Below are 16072 nucleotides of genomic sequence, written 5' to 3'. Positions count from 1 at the left end.
TATTTTGCTTCCGCTAGTGTTTGGCTGAACTCATCAGCAACGAATGAGAAGTGGTTCACACTGTCTTTTCTCCTCATTCGCACACTTTTATTCCATAACGACTTTCCAAGTACTGCAGAAATCAGCTTAAATTAGCTCCATTGTTGAAATGATGACCACAGCTGAATTCAGTCCAGGTCTGCACATCTTATCCTCAGGGGATGCTTGCTAACTAAGGGCACGTGCTGACACGAGGCTGTACAGGGCACCACACACTGTACTTCTGCTTAGAGACTGGTTCTTTAAGGAAGACTGGTGCCAGATTTGAGGACCATTAATACTAGGTAGATATGATATCTCCTTGGCTGATAATGTAGAGTAAGATGGGCCATTAGAAATGGGTCGCTGTGCATAGGACTTCACAGGAGCCCCCTTGGAAGAGCGGGGGAGGGGTGCATAAAATGGGGAAAATAAACCAGCCACCTCAAAACAGTGGGTGAATGAAACAAGCTAAGAAATGCAGTGCCCTTCAGAAAAGAGCCTGATACGTAAGTACATGCTCAAAAAACGGCTGCAGTTGAGTATTTTAACGATGACAGCAAGCCGACGACTGAGCATTTTCTATAAGCTCGGCACCTTTCTAAGCACTTCGCAAGTAACTGTTTAATCTCCACAGAAGCCAAACCTCTAGTGGGCCACCTCTGAAACATTCCCCCGGCGTGCCCCTCCTCTGCAGGTGCACAGCCACCAGCCCTGGCCTGAGCCACCTAACCTGAACTTCTGTCTGGACTTCACAACAACTTCAGTGGCTTGCTGCTCCCTCTACAAGCTATGTTCACACAGCAGCCAGCACAACACTAGAAAATGGCAGTCAAACCATCTCACTGCTGTTTAAAAATTCCAAAAGACACTACATGACGTGGCCCCGTCCATCTCTCAGCATCACAGTTTATCACTCCCCGTTCACTGGGTACAGTCACATCAGCCCTCTGTGCCTTGAACACGACAAGCTAAGTTTCACCTGAGACCAACTTAATGTACTGACTTGTCTCTTTCTTTTTCCCTTTAAACTTCTTTAAACACAGTAACTGTTTATTACAACCATTTAATGATGAGTAACAGCTTTTTAAAACTTGGAATGAAATCCAATCATAAGAGCACAGGCTTCTGATAACTAGTAAACTGACTTTCAGTTTATTGAAAGGAAGGAAGATCTGACAACTATGCATGCAGAAATCACCAGCTTTCTTAGCTGACTGCTCTGCCTCAGGCTGAAACACAGGAAGCTGCCAATACATGGACATTTCTGTCCTACAAAAACAAGGACTGGCAATTTCAGACGGTTCAACCTCAATTTAAAAATATGATTTGAAAAATAATGGATATCTGGAGAAATGAAGAGAAGTGGGTAACTTCACTGCAGTGAGTGTGAAATGACAGTCACTGCATCCATTGGGTTAGGGTATCCCATTCACTTAATTGTCTATAAATAATAATAGCTATCAAAACTTTCAATTCTGGAAAATCTCCAAAATATAGATGGAAGGGTATAATGAGCCCATGTACCCTTCACCCAGCTTCAAAGGCAAACTCCCAGCCAGATGAGTGTCATCTGCATCCCCGTTTACTTCCCCCAGTCCCTTATTAGAATGAAGCAAATCCCAGACATCCTATCCTTTCCTCCATTGAGTTTTCCGGTATAGAGTTCTAAAACATAAACCATAACCATTACATTATCGTGTCTAAAAAATTAGCAATTCCTTTGTCACTGAATAGGGAGTTAGTATTCAAAATGCAATCTTATAAAACTGGATATAAAACGGATATATGCCCAGGAGTGGGACTGCTAGATCATATGGTAAGTCTGTTTTTAGTCGTTTGAGGAATCTCCACACTGCTTTCCATAATGGCTGCACCAAACTGCATTCCCACCAACAGTGTAGAAGGGCTCCCTTTTCTCCACAGCCTCTCCAGCATTTATTGTTCGTGGACTTTTTAATGATGGCCATTCTGACTGGTGTGAGGCAATACCTCATTGTAGTTTTGGTTTGCGTTTCTCTGATAATTAGCAATACTGAGCATTTTTTCATGTGCCTATTGGCCATTTCTACGTCTTCAGTGGAGAACTGCTTGTTTAGGTCTTCTGCCCAGTTTTGAACTGGGTTGTTTTTTTTTTTGTTATTAAGTTGTATGAGCTGTTTATACATATTGGAAATTAAGCCCTTGTCTCATCATTTGCAAATATTTTCTCCCATTCCGTAGGTTGTCATTGTGTTTTGCTTATGGTTTCCTTTGTGGTGAAAAAGCTTGTAAGTTTAATTAGGCCCCATTTGTTTATTTTTACTTTTATTTCTATTGCCAGGGTAGACTGCCCTAGGAAAACATTGCTAAGATTTATGTCAGAAAGTTTTGCCTATGTTTTCTTCTAGGAGGTTTATAGTGTCTTGTCTTATATTTAAGTCTTTAAGCCATTTTGAGTTTATTTTTGTGTATGGTGTAAGGGAGTGTTCTAACTTCAGTGATTTACCTGTGGCTGTCCAGTTTTCCCACACCACTTGCTGAAGAGACTGTCTTTTATACACTGTATATTCTTGCCTCCTCTGTCAAAAATTAATTGACCGTAAGTCTGTGGGTTTATTTCTGGGCTCTCTATTCTGTTCCACTGATCCATGTCTGTTTTTGTGCCAATACCATGCTGTTTTGATTACTGTAGCTCTGTAGTATAGCCTGAAGTCTGGGAGGGTTATTCCTCCAGCTTTGCTCTTTTTCTTCAGTATTACTTTGGCAATTCTGGGTCTTTTGTGATTCCATATAAATTTCAGGATTATTTGTTCTAGTTCTGTGAAAAATGTCATGGGTAATTTGATAGGGATCGCATTAAATCTGTAGATTGCTTTGGGTGGTATGGTCATTTTAACAATATTAATTCTTCCAATCCAAGAGCATGGGATATCTTTCCATTTCTTAAAGTCATCTTTAATTTCCTTAATCAATGTTTTGTAGTTCTCCACAAGTTAAGTCTCTCACCAACTTGGTCAGATTTATTCCTAAGTATTTTATTTTATTTTTTTTTGGATGTGATTTTAAAAGGGATTGCTTCTTTACTTTCTTTGATTTAACTGTTAATGTAAAGAAATGCAACTGATTTCTGTATGTTAATTTTGTATCCTGCTATCCTGCTGAATTTTTTTATCAGCTCTAACAGTTTTCATGTGAAGCCTTTAGAGCTGTCCATATATAGTATCATGTCATCCACACATAGTGACAAGTTTACCTCTTCTCTCCCAATTAGTATCCCTTTTATTTCCTTTTCTCGCCTGATGGCTATGGCTAGGGCTTCCAATACTATGTTGAATAGAAGTGGTGAGAGTGGGCATCCTTGCCTTCTTCCAGATTTTAGTGACAAAGCTTTCAATTTTTCACCACTGAGTAATATGCTGGGTGTGGGTTTGTCATAAATAGCCTTTATTATGTTGAGATATGTTCCCTCTATACCCACCTTGGTAAGAGTTTTTATCATAAATGGGTACTGAATTTTATCAAATGCTTTTTCTGCATCTATTGAGATGAGCATGTGATTTTTGTCCTTTCTTTTGTTCATGACACTGATTAATTTGCGTATGTTGACCCATCCTTGCGTTCCTGGGATGAATCCAATTTGATCATAGTATATGATCTTTTTTAATGTGTTGTTGGATTCTGTTTGCTAATATTTTGTTGAGCATTTTTGCATCTATGTTACAGGCCATGGTATTCACCTGTAATTTTCTTTTTTGGTAGTGTTTTTGGTTTTGGTATCAGCGTGATGGTGGCTTCATAGAATGAGTTTGGGAGTATTCCCTCCTCTTTAATCATTTATTTAGATCATTTTTAATTTGTTTAAAAAATGTTTTATTTTTTCAGAGTATATATTTTACACTGCTGTTAAATTTATTTCTATGTATTTTACTCCTTTTCATGATACTGAAAATGGAATTGCTTCCTTAATTTCATTTTCAGATGGGTTGTTGCAAATGTATAGAAATGTTATTAATTTTTAGATACAGATCTTGTATCCTGCAAACTTGCTTTTTACCCATTAGTTCTAACAGTTCTTTAGTGGACTCCCTTAGGATTTTCATATACATAATCATGTTATCAGCAGATGCATAGTTTACTTCTTCCTTTCCCATCTGGGGAACTTTATTTCATTTACTTGCCTAATTGACCTCGCTAGAATCAATATATGCTTTTGAGATCCATCCATGTGGCATGCATTCGTCAACCTTCCCTTTTTACTGCTGAGTAGTATTCGATTGTATGAGTATGCCAGTGCTTACTATTCTCCTGCTGATGAACATCTGGATTGTTTCCACATTTGGGTTTTCATAAACAAAGTTGCTATGAACATTCTTATAGACGTCTTTTTGTGAACATTCATTTTCATTTCTTTTGGGTAAATACCTAGGACTAGAATTGCTAAATGACAAAATTAGTGTATATTTATTGAAAAATTGCCAAATGGTTTTCCAATGCCTGTACCATTTCACACTCCCACCAGCAAGGCATTAAGAGATCTACCTGCTCCAGATCTTTTCCACGTTTGGTCTTGTCAGTTCTTAAATTTTAATAATTCTACAGGTATGAGGTAGTATCTTGTGGTTTTAATCTGCATTTCTCTGATGACTAACAGTGCTGAACAAGTTTTCATGTGCTTATTGGCCATTTGCATACCTCTTTTATAAAGTATCTGTCCAAGTATTTTGCTTATTTTAAAAATTGAGATGTCTTTTTATTTTTGATTCATAGTTCTTTATATATTCTGGACAGAAGCCCTTTGTTTGATATAAGCATTATAAATATTTTCTCTCAGTGTATATACCCTGTCTGTTTATTTTCATGACAAAGTCTTTTGATGAGTATTAATTTGTAATTTTAACGAAGTCCAGTTTTTTAATTTCCTTTTTTACGGTTAGTGCTTTTTGTGTTCTAAGAAACCTTTGTCTTCCTAATGGGTTTTTCATCATGGTATTATTCTGGGCCACATAATTCTTTGTTTTGGAGGGCTGAAGGACGTTTAGCAGCATCCCTGGCCTCTGCCCACTGGATGCCAGCAGCATCCCCCACTCATGAGGACCAAACATGTCTCCAGACATTGTGATTGTGAAACTCCCCTGGGGGCACTGATCTATCCAAGGTAGCAAAGATATTCTGCCTTTTTGCTATGGTTGTCATATATTTAATATTGTTATTAACTACACAATACATTGTTTCTCTTGATGTCCTGAGTCTTTTTTCTTTAGCTGCTTTAACATTTTTCTTTTTACATCTGGTTTTCAGAAGCTTAACTATGATGTGTCTAAGTGTGGTTTTCTGGTATCCTGTTTGATTTTTGCAGAGTTTCTTAATTTGTGGATTCCTGTTTTTCAACAAATTTGGAAAAGGTTGGCCATTGTCTCTTCAAAAAATGTTTTTCTATCCCATTCTGCCTCCTCTCCTTCTCGGACCCTGACTACATGTGTGCTCAAGTGCCTGGTGGTGTTTTACAGGTCGCTAATGTTCTGTCCAATTTCTTTTCAGTCTCTCTGAGATTCATTTTAGGTAATTTCTACTGACATGTTTTCAAGTTCACTGTTCTTCTGTAGTATGCACTCTGCTGTTAAATCTAGTTTTTTATTTCAGATACTACATTTAAACTTCAGATACAGACCTTCTATTTGTTTTTGTAATTTCCATTTCTCTACTGAGATTCCTTCTTCAACCATTCTTTTATTTTTCTGTACATCTTGGAGCACAAGTTATTATAAAGTCTCTGCCTGCTAGTTTCAATACCTGGATTATCTGTAGGTTATTTTTTGCTGAATTCTAAAATACAACTAGGGATTCCCCTTTTATTTTTGCTTCTTCACGTTACATAATTTTTGGTTTGCCTGGTATACTGGACTTTGTACAGAACAGTGGTATGGTGACTGAAGAATGCTAACATTTCCCCCAGACAGTGGGAGATCACTCCTCCATCTGTATCCTAAAGTGAGGAGGTTATTATTCAGATTTCACCAAGTGTTCAGCTGATCAGGAAATACTTCACAGATTTAGAATGAAGTCACCTCTGGTTAGCCCAACACTGTCTGCTTAGGATTTAGGTTATCTGTCACGTAGGTGTCAGAGCCTGGAGCCAGGAGGCAGTTGGGCTGCAGCCTTACGACTGGATTGGACAATTACAGGGACCAGGAGACTGCAAGACTGAGTTCTTTCTGCTTTTAGTCCTGCCTTTATTTCCTTTCTCTTAGCAAAAGAGGGGGAGGGGTGAACAGAGGATTTTTATACTGAATTTGTCTTTCAGACTCTAATTTTTTTTTTTTAAACAGCTTTACTGGCATATTATTCATATACTACACAACGCACTGATTTAAAGTACAAAATTCAATGGTTTTGGTATACTAAAATCATTAAGTTTTAAAAACTGTCATAAAAAATATATGACATAAACTTGTCATTTTAACCATTTTTAAGTATACAACTGAATGGCATCAGTTATATTCACAATGATTGTGCAGCAATTATAACTATCTATTTCCAAGTATTCTTCACCACCACAACTGAAATCCTAGAACCATTAAACAGTAACTTCCTGGTTCCTTCTGCCCCCAGCCCCTGGCATTCTCTCATCTACTTTCTGGCTCTATGGATATACCTATCCTAAACATTTCATGTAAGTGAAATCATAAGATACTTGTCCTTTCATATCTGGCTTATTTTACTTAGTATAATGTAGTCACAGTTCATCCATGTGCAGCATATGGATCACAACTTCACTCCTTTAGAAGGCTGAATAATATTCCACCGTATGAATATGCACGTTTTGTTTATCCAGTCAACTGCTGATGAACATGTGGGTTGTTTCCATCTTTTGGCCACTGTGAATAATGCTGCAGTGAACGCTGGTGAATATGTGTCTGTTTGAGTTCCTGCTTTCAAAGCCTATGGGTGTACACCTAAGAGTAGATTAGCTGGGTCATAGGATATTCTGTTTAGCTTTTTGAAGAACTTGTTTTCCCTAACAGCCACACCATCTTACATTCCAACCAGTACTATATGAGGGTTCTAGTCTCTCCATATCCTTGTCAATACTTGTTATTGTTTTGTTTTTTTAAATTATAGTCCTCCTAGTGGATGTGGAGTGGTATCTCATTATGGTTTCGATTTTCATTTTCCTAATGTTTATAACACTACTGATTACCTCTCTATGTGCTTATTGGTCTTTTGTTTTGTTTGCCCTGATTGTTGCCAATAGCTTCCTCTGGCTTCTCCTCGACAGTAAATTTCCTTTAGCAAGGCCTCTCTTCCACTTTTCCAAACCCAGACCTGACAATTGCCCACAAAAGGTGCTGTACCATCACAGTCACCTACGATTAACTCCCCTCTCCAGAAATCAGTTCAACAAGGCTTCCTGCCACACTTTGTAAGTCCCATTGTAACAGGCTGTATTTTCCAAAGATGATCACAGTAATATTTCTAGACCTAAAAACTCTTCTAGAGCAAGAGGTGAAGTCTATTCCCCTGCCCTTGAACCTGGGTGTGACTCTGACTGCCTTGAAGAAGATACAGTACAAATGATGCTCTGCAGCTTCTGAGGACAGGTCACAAACAGGTCCCTCTCTCTCTTGGAATATTCCTCCTTGGAATCCAGCCACCGTGTTGTGAGGAAGCCCAGGCCACACAAAGAAGCCACATGCAGATGTAGCCAAGAACTCCACTTAAGGTATAAACCAACAGCCAAGCCAACCACTAGAGAATGCTACTAGGTTTGGGGGTATTTGTTACACAGCACTAGACAATTCTAATACCCACAGAGTTAGTGTCGTTTTCACACTACCTGAGTTCTTGCTATTATGATGAAAGTGAAGGTCTTCCATATCCTGGCCAGAATCTACCTTGCATCCTCAAATTTTTTTCTGAGCATCTCTCTACTACCTGAAAACTCATTCATTTTTACAGTACCTATCCTGTGCTGGCCACAGTCCTAAGCCCTGGGGATACAGCAATGAATGTAACAGAGAAGGCCCCTGCCACGATAGAAGTAAATATTCATTTAAATTTCTAGCCCCTCCAACTGCAAACATAATTTCTGTGAAGGATGAAAATGGTGGGAGGGAAGGGGTGAAACCAACAGGGAGTTTATCATAGTTAGTTTTAAATCTCTTGGCTCAAATCATGCCTGTGAGAGTCACCCAGATTGCTCTAATTTGTTCATTTTCACAACTATATTTCACAATGTAGTAAGTAACATTCTACTACAGAGTAACATAAGCTCATCTACCCATTGGAATGCTGATAACCATTTGGGCTGCTTCTAGTCTTCAGTTATTGCAACACTGTCTCCTGGTGCACCTGTGTATGAGTTTCTCGAAAGAACAAACTAGGAGTGGAACTTTGCTAGATCACGCCAAACTATTTTCCAAGGCGACTGTGACAACTTACAACCCAAATAAGGGTGTATGTGAGTTTCTGTTGCTCTGCATGTTCGCTGGCATTTGGTATTGCTGGACTTTTAATTTTTACTGCTTTATAGATGTGCATCTCTTTGTAGTTTTAACTGTACTACTAACTAAAATTGAATATGTTTATTGGTCCTCTGGCTATCCTTCTGTGCTTTCTTATTTCTCCCTTTTTCTAAACTATGGTAAAATATACATAAAACTTGCCATCTTTAGCATTTTTAAGTACGTAACTCCGTGGCATTAGGTACATCCATGATGTTATATAACCAAAACCATCACTTTTTATAGTCTCTTGTCTGTTTTCTTTCTATTGTGTTTACTATTAAGTTGACAAATTTCATGTGTAGAGAGCTCGATGAATTTTGATGTAAAACTTTGTAACACTCAACATTTAAGACATCAAACTTTTGTTAGTACTTTTGAAAGCTCCTCTGTACCCCATAAAATTTTTAGTGTCCTAAGTGTAACCACTCTTCTGGTTTCTATCGTGATGGCTAAGTTTCACCTGCACTTGACTCTTTAGGTAAACGCAACGCCAGCAGTGCGTACTCTCCTGTGTCTGCTTCTTTCCCTTAACGCTGCGTCTGTGGGATTCACCCACTTTGCTTTGTAGGGGAGCAGTCTGCCTTATTTCATCATTTCACTGCTTCGTAGCACTCCGCTGTATAATACACGATTTACTGATCAGTTCTTTAACTGATAAGCACATGGGTTGTTTCCTGTTTTTAGCTATTCTGAATACACTGCTATGGACATTCTTACCCACATCTGGTGAACAAAGGCACCCATTTCTGTTGGTTACATGGCTAGAAGCAGATATGCTGAGTCAACAGGGATTCTGTGTATCTAGTTTTGATACTTCCAGATGGTTTTCCAAAGTGAGTGTATGAATCTGCACTCCCACTAGTCACTCTGCTTCCTCACGAGTACTGGGTATTGTCAGCCGTTCAACTTTAGCCATTTTGGTGGGAGTGCAGTCGTGTTTTTTCTTTTTGATTTGTATTGTTTATATTCTGAATACAATTACTCTGTTGGTTACATAGGCTATATAATTTTCCTATTTCATGGCTTATTTTACCCTAAGATTAAGAAAGCTGTAATTTTAGTGAGGTCAGATTTTCCTTCTGCCTGAAGAATACCCTTTAGAACTTCCTTTGGGTCTGCTAGGCGTAAATCCTCTCTGTATCTGCCTGAAAAATGTCTTGATTTCACTTCATTCTGTAAAGTTGTTTTTTTTTTTTTTTTGCTGGGTTTAGAAATTCTAGGTAGAATCCTAGGTTTCCGGCTTTCACTGCCACTGCCAAGCAGTCAGCTGTTAGTCCAACTATTGCTCCTTTGAAGGTAACCTGTTTTTCTCTTGAGTGCTTTTAATATTTTACGTTAGTGCTTCTGAAGTTTCACTGTGGCAGGGCTTGGATTCAGTTTCCTTTTACATATTCTGCCTGGTATTTGTTGGACTTCTGAATCTGTGGGTTACTATTTTCTGCTGGTTTGGAAATTTCTGTCCTTTTCTCTTCTAATATTGTCATACATTCTCTTCTCCTTCTGATTAAAGGTATGTTAGATTTTCTCGTTTATGATTTTTGCTTTCTCTATTGCATTCTCCATCTTCTGCACTCTCCATGATGAATTCCAGATAACTTAATCTGAACTTCTAGTTCAAGGCTCAGCAAACTTGAGCCCACGGGCCAAACCCAGCCCCCACCTGCTTTTGTAAGTAAAGCTTTGTGGGGACGTAACCACGCTCGCTCACTGTGTACTGCCGGTGGCTGCTGCTGTGCTACAAAGGCAGAACTGAGTAGTTGTGACAGAAACTGCAAGCAGCTCTCAAAGTCTAAACTGTTTACTATCTGACCCTTTATAGAAAAAGTGCCCTGATCCCTGATGTGGTCGATTACTGTTCTCCTCAGCTGGGTCTAATCTGCTGATTTAAAATTTTAATTATTTTATTTTTCTGGAAGTTCTATTTGGTTCTTTTTCAAAGCTATGACATTTCTTATAATTTTCTTCTCTTCACTGGTATTTTCAAGTTTGTCTTTTATTTCTTTTAAACATGTACAACACAGCTGCTTCACAGTCTAGGAAGTCTTTGCAAATGTGTGTCTGATGTTTATTCCAGCTCTTGCTCATAGTTCTTTGTTTCCTTTTGTGATGAATTTAGGTATGGGAATCAATGTCCTTGAAAATTAACTGAGGCCTAACTTTTCTTCAGAGTGGCCTGTGCTGTTTTGCCAGACATCTGGAGACACCACCATCCTTGGATGTCAGGCCACACGCACAGGCCAAGACTGGTGAGTGTGGAGTCATGGCTTATTGCAGAGAGGGTCTCTGTTAGCCCTCCCACTTTGTGCGTATCTTGTTTAGTGATGTGTGGCTTTTGGGGTTATTAACAGAGGAAATTCAGATGTTCCCAGATTAGTAAATGCTCTAAGGGCAGAACTGGTTTTCGTGTTTTCCCCACTTCTGTAGTTCCCATTTTCCCTTTAGTTTGGTTTGGTAAATGACTTGTTAGCTTGTAAATGCTTTTAAAACTATGGTTTTTATATTTTATCTAGCATTTTTAGCTGTTTTCAGCGGGGAACTTGGTTTGAATGACCTAATGTGCTATTTCCAGAACTTTAAGATCAGAACTTTCTGTCAAGAAAAAAAAAAAAAAAAAAAAGAACTTTCTGTCAAGGATCACTGACTAGGGCAGAGCCCAACTTTAAAGGAAAAAGGTAATAAATCTGAAGATTTATAAGAAACATAATATGGCAACCACTTTATTAACTACTGGACAAATACCAATTCCACCTTCAGGAAAGTCACAATCATTGCCAATGTATCAGAGTACCTTTCTTCGGAAGGACTCCTCATGAGGTTACTACAATCTGAAAGCTACTGGCTTTTATAATAGTAAATTCAACCTCTCTGTGTCCTCAGTGTCCTCATCTGTCCAATGCGGAAATAACAGCACCTACATTACACAAGACCTGAGGATTACATGAGTCAGTTTGTACCCAGCACTTATACCAGGCCCAGTGCATAGACAACCACCAGCCAGACAACCTGAAACAGCTCAGGTCACCAAAAGGAGTCTCTGGACTACAGAAAGCTTAGCACAGGGCTGCATACAGTTTCTTTTGCATATTGCATATTCTTCTTCTTGTTTAAACAACCACTTAAAAAGATAAAAACTCTTAGCTCAAAGACCTTAAAAAAAAAAAAAAAAGCCAAGAATGGATTTAACCCACGGGCCACAGTTCGCCAAGCCCTGGTGTAACAACAGGCAGAAGACTGACGGACGTCAGCGTACTATTACAGTGCTTCCCGCGAGGACTGCTAAACAAGGGCACACTGGCGGATTCTCCCTCATCAGAGGCTGAGACTTCTGCATCTCCAAGGGAGCCTCAGGAGGCAGAGCTAGCGGCCCACAGGGCTGTCTGCTGGGGCTGGGCACGCAGCACGGCTGATTATGCTACAGGAACAGCACAAATGGGTTTGATACGTGTTGTCAGGAAGAGAGGCAAATATACATATTTACCTGGCCAAAGACTGTTCCCCCAGTGCTGGCTGCTTGACCAAACAAAGAACCAGTATTACTAGACCCAAAACCTGTAAAGTAAAAAGAAAACAAAAGTTTTAATTTGGATGAATCTTGTGCAACAAAGTTGTATTTTTTGTTTTCTCAACGGCATTCAAGTGTGCTACAGTACCCCACAACAGCCACCAACAAGGCCAGCTTTACTTGTGAAACAAGGAATTAAAGGCTTAATTCTCTTAAAAGTAAAAATAAGTAAGTAACTAAAGTACCCCACAATAAATCAACTCACGAATAATATCTGTTTTCCTATCTAGGAAATGGAGAAAACTATGAGTAAATAATTTAAAGATCTTTTCTTCATCACTAAAATTTTATAACAGAATAATTCCAAGTCCCAATGACTGAATCCTTGTCTTCTGCCAAACCCCAGGTGGGCGCAGACTCTCCGAGCAGCTTTTCCTTAGACTTAGAGCTGCCAACAGTTTCTCCAACGACTGACTATCAGGAACACTCCTACTCTCTGGTCTCCTCTGATCTCTCCAAACACCAGAGTCTCTCAGGGTAGTGCATGCTTCTTCTCAGTGGCATAACATGGTTGAGGTGCTGGGCTGCACAGGGCCTGGGAACCCAGGCAGAACTATGCAACAGAAGAGCCCCAGACAAGGAGTTACACGCGCCGAGTGCCATCCTCGTTTCTGTTGTCGGTCTAGCAGGGGAGCTCTGGCGAGTCTCAGTCCCGCAGCCAGGGCCGCAGGAGACTGCTCAGGCACCTATCCCCCTAGTGTGCACCTTACTGCAGAAAGAAGAGTTCTTCAGAAGCTCTCAGTTGTACTAAAAGAGCTTGATTATACTTGTGCATGAGGGATTCTCAAGTTTTTGACTGTGGAACAAAGAATGCACTAGAGATAGTGTTAAATAGGCTACTCTCTTTTAAGACCACAAGGCCTTTTCCCTGCCCACTCTAACCAACTTATTCCATTTCCCATCACTCAAAGAGGCCAACCAGCCCCTTCACAGGGCATCAGGTGGATTTCAAAACTGTCTTTCACCACTGTGTTCTTACAGCTGAACTTAGTAGGAGCTTCACAAACACTGCTGAAGGAAGAAAGGAAAAGACTTCCTTTCTAATAAATTATGAACCACCTTCAAATAAATTATCACCAAAGGAATGAATTAGCAGTTACTTGCAATCCTGTCCACCAAGACATCATTGATCCTTGATTCCACCCACCCCACCCCCTGAACCTGATTGCTGATGAAATGCCTTCGGAAAGCAAAACTTAGGAAAGATTTTCCAATTGTCCTGTCTATTGCTTTTAGAAGTAAATGTAGCTGCTAAGATTGGATATGCAGTAGTGAGGATTACCTTTTACTTTCAAAACTTAGTAAAATTTAAAGCTTTATTAAAAAATTACACTGAGAATAGAAAAAAATACAAACTTTTCTTTTTTAAATTTATTTTTAATATTTTCTTGAGGGGGGAGGCAATTAAGTTTACTTATTTACTTTTAGAGGAGGTACTGGGGACTGAACCCAGGACCTTGTGCATGCTAAGCATGTGCTCTACCATTTGAGCCATACCCTCCCCCGCAACTTTTCAAATGTCAGTCTCTGCACTTCTAGGAAGCAAGACGGTGTCAGAGGAAATACAAAACACTGGCAAGGCAGTGAGCTAGGATGAGGAGCTCCGGGGTCTAGTTCTGGCTCCGTTACTGGTGCTAAATATTACATCAGTCACCTCGAGGTCCGAAAGTTTTGGACATAATGACCTCTAAAGCACCTTTCAAATTTAAAATTTCATTCTTATGAATCATTTGTCACTTGCCACTTCCTCAGACCTGCCTTTTCCCCACCACAGAACTGGCACTGGTGGCTGGGACAGTGCAGACCTTGCTGAAAAGCAGAGCTGGAGCAACAGAGATCAGACCACAGAAACGACCCAGCCGCCAGGGCACAGAGCTCCCTTGACTTCAGAATCTCTTAGGTTTTCCTTTTCATTCTTTCACTTACAAAAGTAATGCAGAGTTACTGCAAATGTTTCAAGTAATACAGAGGGAAAGAAAGTAAAAACCTCCCATACATGCTTACCTGAAGCTTGACAAAAGCTAAACCCAGAGGATGCTGCTGTCGTAGTGGTGGCTGAGGTGCCACCAAACACTGAGCCTCCTTGCCCAAAACCAGGACTCTGACCAAAGGCAGGCGGGTTGCTCTGGCCAAACAGCCCACCTCCTGTGCTGGCAGAAGACTGTCCAAATGAGAAGGAGCTGGAGCTACCGGTGCTGGAAGAGGCACCAAAGACATTGCCACTGGTAGACGTGGAGGTGGAGGACGCGGGCTGACCAAAGGCAGGCACGGAGCTGAACCCGGGCTGACTGAAGGAGAAGCTGCTCGCCGGGCTGCTGGTCGACTGCCCGAAGGCCGGGGCCTGCCCAAACGCCGTCTGTCCAAAGACCCCTGTGGCAGTGGTGCCAAAGGCTGGACCGCCGAAACCTGTGCTGCTGACCTGCGGCGCGGCAGCCGCCGTGCTGGCCGTGCTGCCTGTCTGCTGCCCAAACAGGCTCGGTGCGGTGCTGGCTGCTGCCTGCCCGAACATGGGGGTCGCGGAGGGGGCGGTGGCCGTGTTGCTGGTGAGCTGGCTGAAAGCTGAGCTAGAACTGGCAGCCGGTGGCTGGGGAAAGACAGATGAGCCGGAAGTGACAGTCCCAAACACCGCTATCTCGGTAGCTGGGCTGGGAGCAACACTGGAAACGACATTGGAGGTTGTGGGGGGTCTTGATGTTTCTGGGGCCACGGGGACTGCACTTGGGACCGCAGGTGTGGTGACGGCAGTCTGCCCGGGCACAGGATGGGTGGAAGCCGGAGATGGCGGTTCCGTCTTGACGTCCAGGACCCCGGAGGTGGCCGGAGCGGCCTCTGCAGAAGGCGCTGCGACACTGGTAGTAGACGCTACAGTGCCAGGGCTGTTGACTGCAGGCTGGGCAAGAGCGGGTTCTTTTTTAACAGAGTCAGAAGTTTGAGGAGCAGCCTGGGGAAGCTGTGCTGACTGCTGCTGCCCTAGAAGGGAGGAGGCTGCTGACGCTGGGGTCTCACTACTGCCTGGCTTTTCGGGCACTGCCGATGATGTGGCTTCTTCTGTGCCTTTACTAGAGGACCCAGGCAGGGTGGGAGCAGATGCTGAGCTCAGGAGGCTACCAAATGACGTGGGGAATGATGCAGGCAAGGGAGCGGCAGTGGCAGCTGAGGGTGGGGCAGATGAGGGCGCCATGCTACTCATCTGCTGGCCTCCAAATGAAAAACTGGTCTTACTACCACTTAGAGATAAGCCACCAAAATTGATTACCCCAGAGGATCCCGTACTGGTGAGTGGCAGACTGCCAAAGACGCCAGTCGAGGAACTGCTGGTGCTGGTGCTGGTGCTGGCTGCTGCTGGTGCCACTGTGCTGGGCACGGAGGAGGTGACGGGGGGCTCCGCGTGCTTCCCTAACACTGTGGGGCCAGTAAAACTAAACCCGGAGGGGACGGCCGAAGCCTTGGTTGGCTGTGCACTGGCACTAGTTAGGCTCGTGGACGAAGCCTTACTGGCTGGCTTTGTAGAATCATCTGCTTGGCCAACCCGCAGTCCTGAAAAACTTCCTAGAGTCTCTCCAGCCAGAGAACTTGGAAACAGAAGCTCTCCCAACTTGGACGGCGGAGCTTCCGGCTTGCTAGAGGGGGTGGCAAGAGCAGTTCCAGAAGGTGGCACAGGTCTGCTGCTGGAGGGAGCGGACTCTCCTGGGGAGGCAACAGCAGTTCCAGGGGTGCTGGACGCCGTCATTCCCGAGGGGGCTGAGCTTTCAGCAATGGTCTCATAAAAAGATTTGCCTCCCCCGCCAAAAGGGAATGTGTCGAGTTGGTTTGACTCTTTACTGGGGGGTGTTGCCCCTAGCAAGAAAAAGAAGTCAGGAAATAGGTTGGATTTCACAAAATCTGACCTATCACATTTTCACTGACTTTCTAAGCCAGTCTCCCTCCTCCCTGATACAGCCAGGGATCGTTTGTTCTGACAGCAGTTTTCCTTGGAGAGGTCAGAATGAACACTTCTCCACAGGAA

At 41.9% G+C, this 16072-nt stretch overlaps 1 protein-coding gene across 4 annotated transcripts in view; it reads right to left on the bottom strand.

Annotated features, from left to right (window-relative positions):
- The window catches only part of NUP214 (nucleoporin 214), a 90834-nt gene that overhangs the window by 16128 nt on the left and 58634 nt on the right, over positions 1-16072 (bottom strand). For all 4 annotated transcript variants that reach the window (XM_074362415.1, XM_045517315.2, XM_074362416.1 and 1 more), the window contains exons 29-30: positions 14071-15903; positions 11983-12053 (exon numbers count right to left, since the gene is read on the bottom strand). In XM_074362415.1, coding sequence (XP_074218516.1) covers positions 11983-12053; positions 14071-15903 — 1904 coding nt within the window. The remainder of the gene's footprint in view (positions 1-11982; positions 12054-14070; positions 15904-16072) is intronic.

This window comes from Camelus bactrianus, chromosome 4 (genome assembly GCF_048773025.1).
Source record: "Camelus bactrianus isolate YW-2024 breed Bactrian camel chromosome 4, ASM4877302v1, whole genome shotgun sequence".
NCBI lineage: Eukaryota > Metazoa > Chordata > Mammalia > Artiodactyla > Camelidae > Camelus > Camelus bactrianus.
Note: the sequence above shows the minus strand (reverse complement) of the source record. Positions and strands in the feature narration are given on the sequence as shown.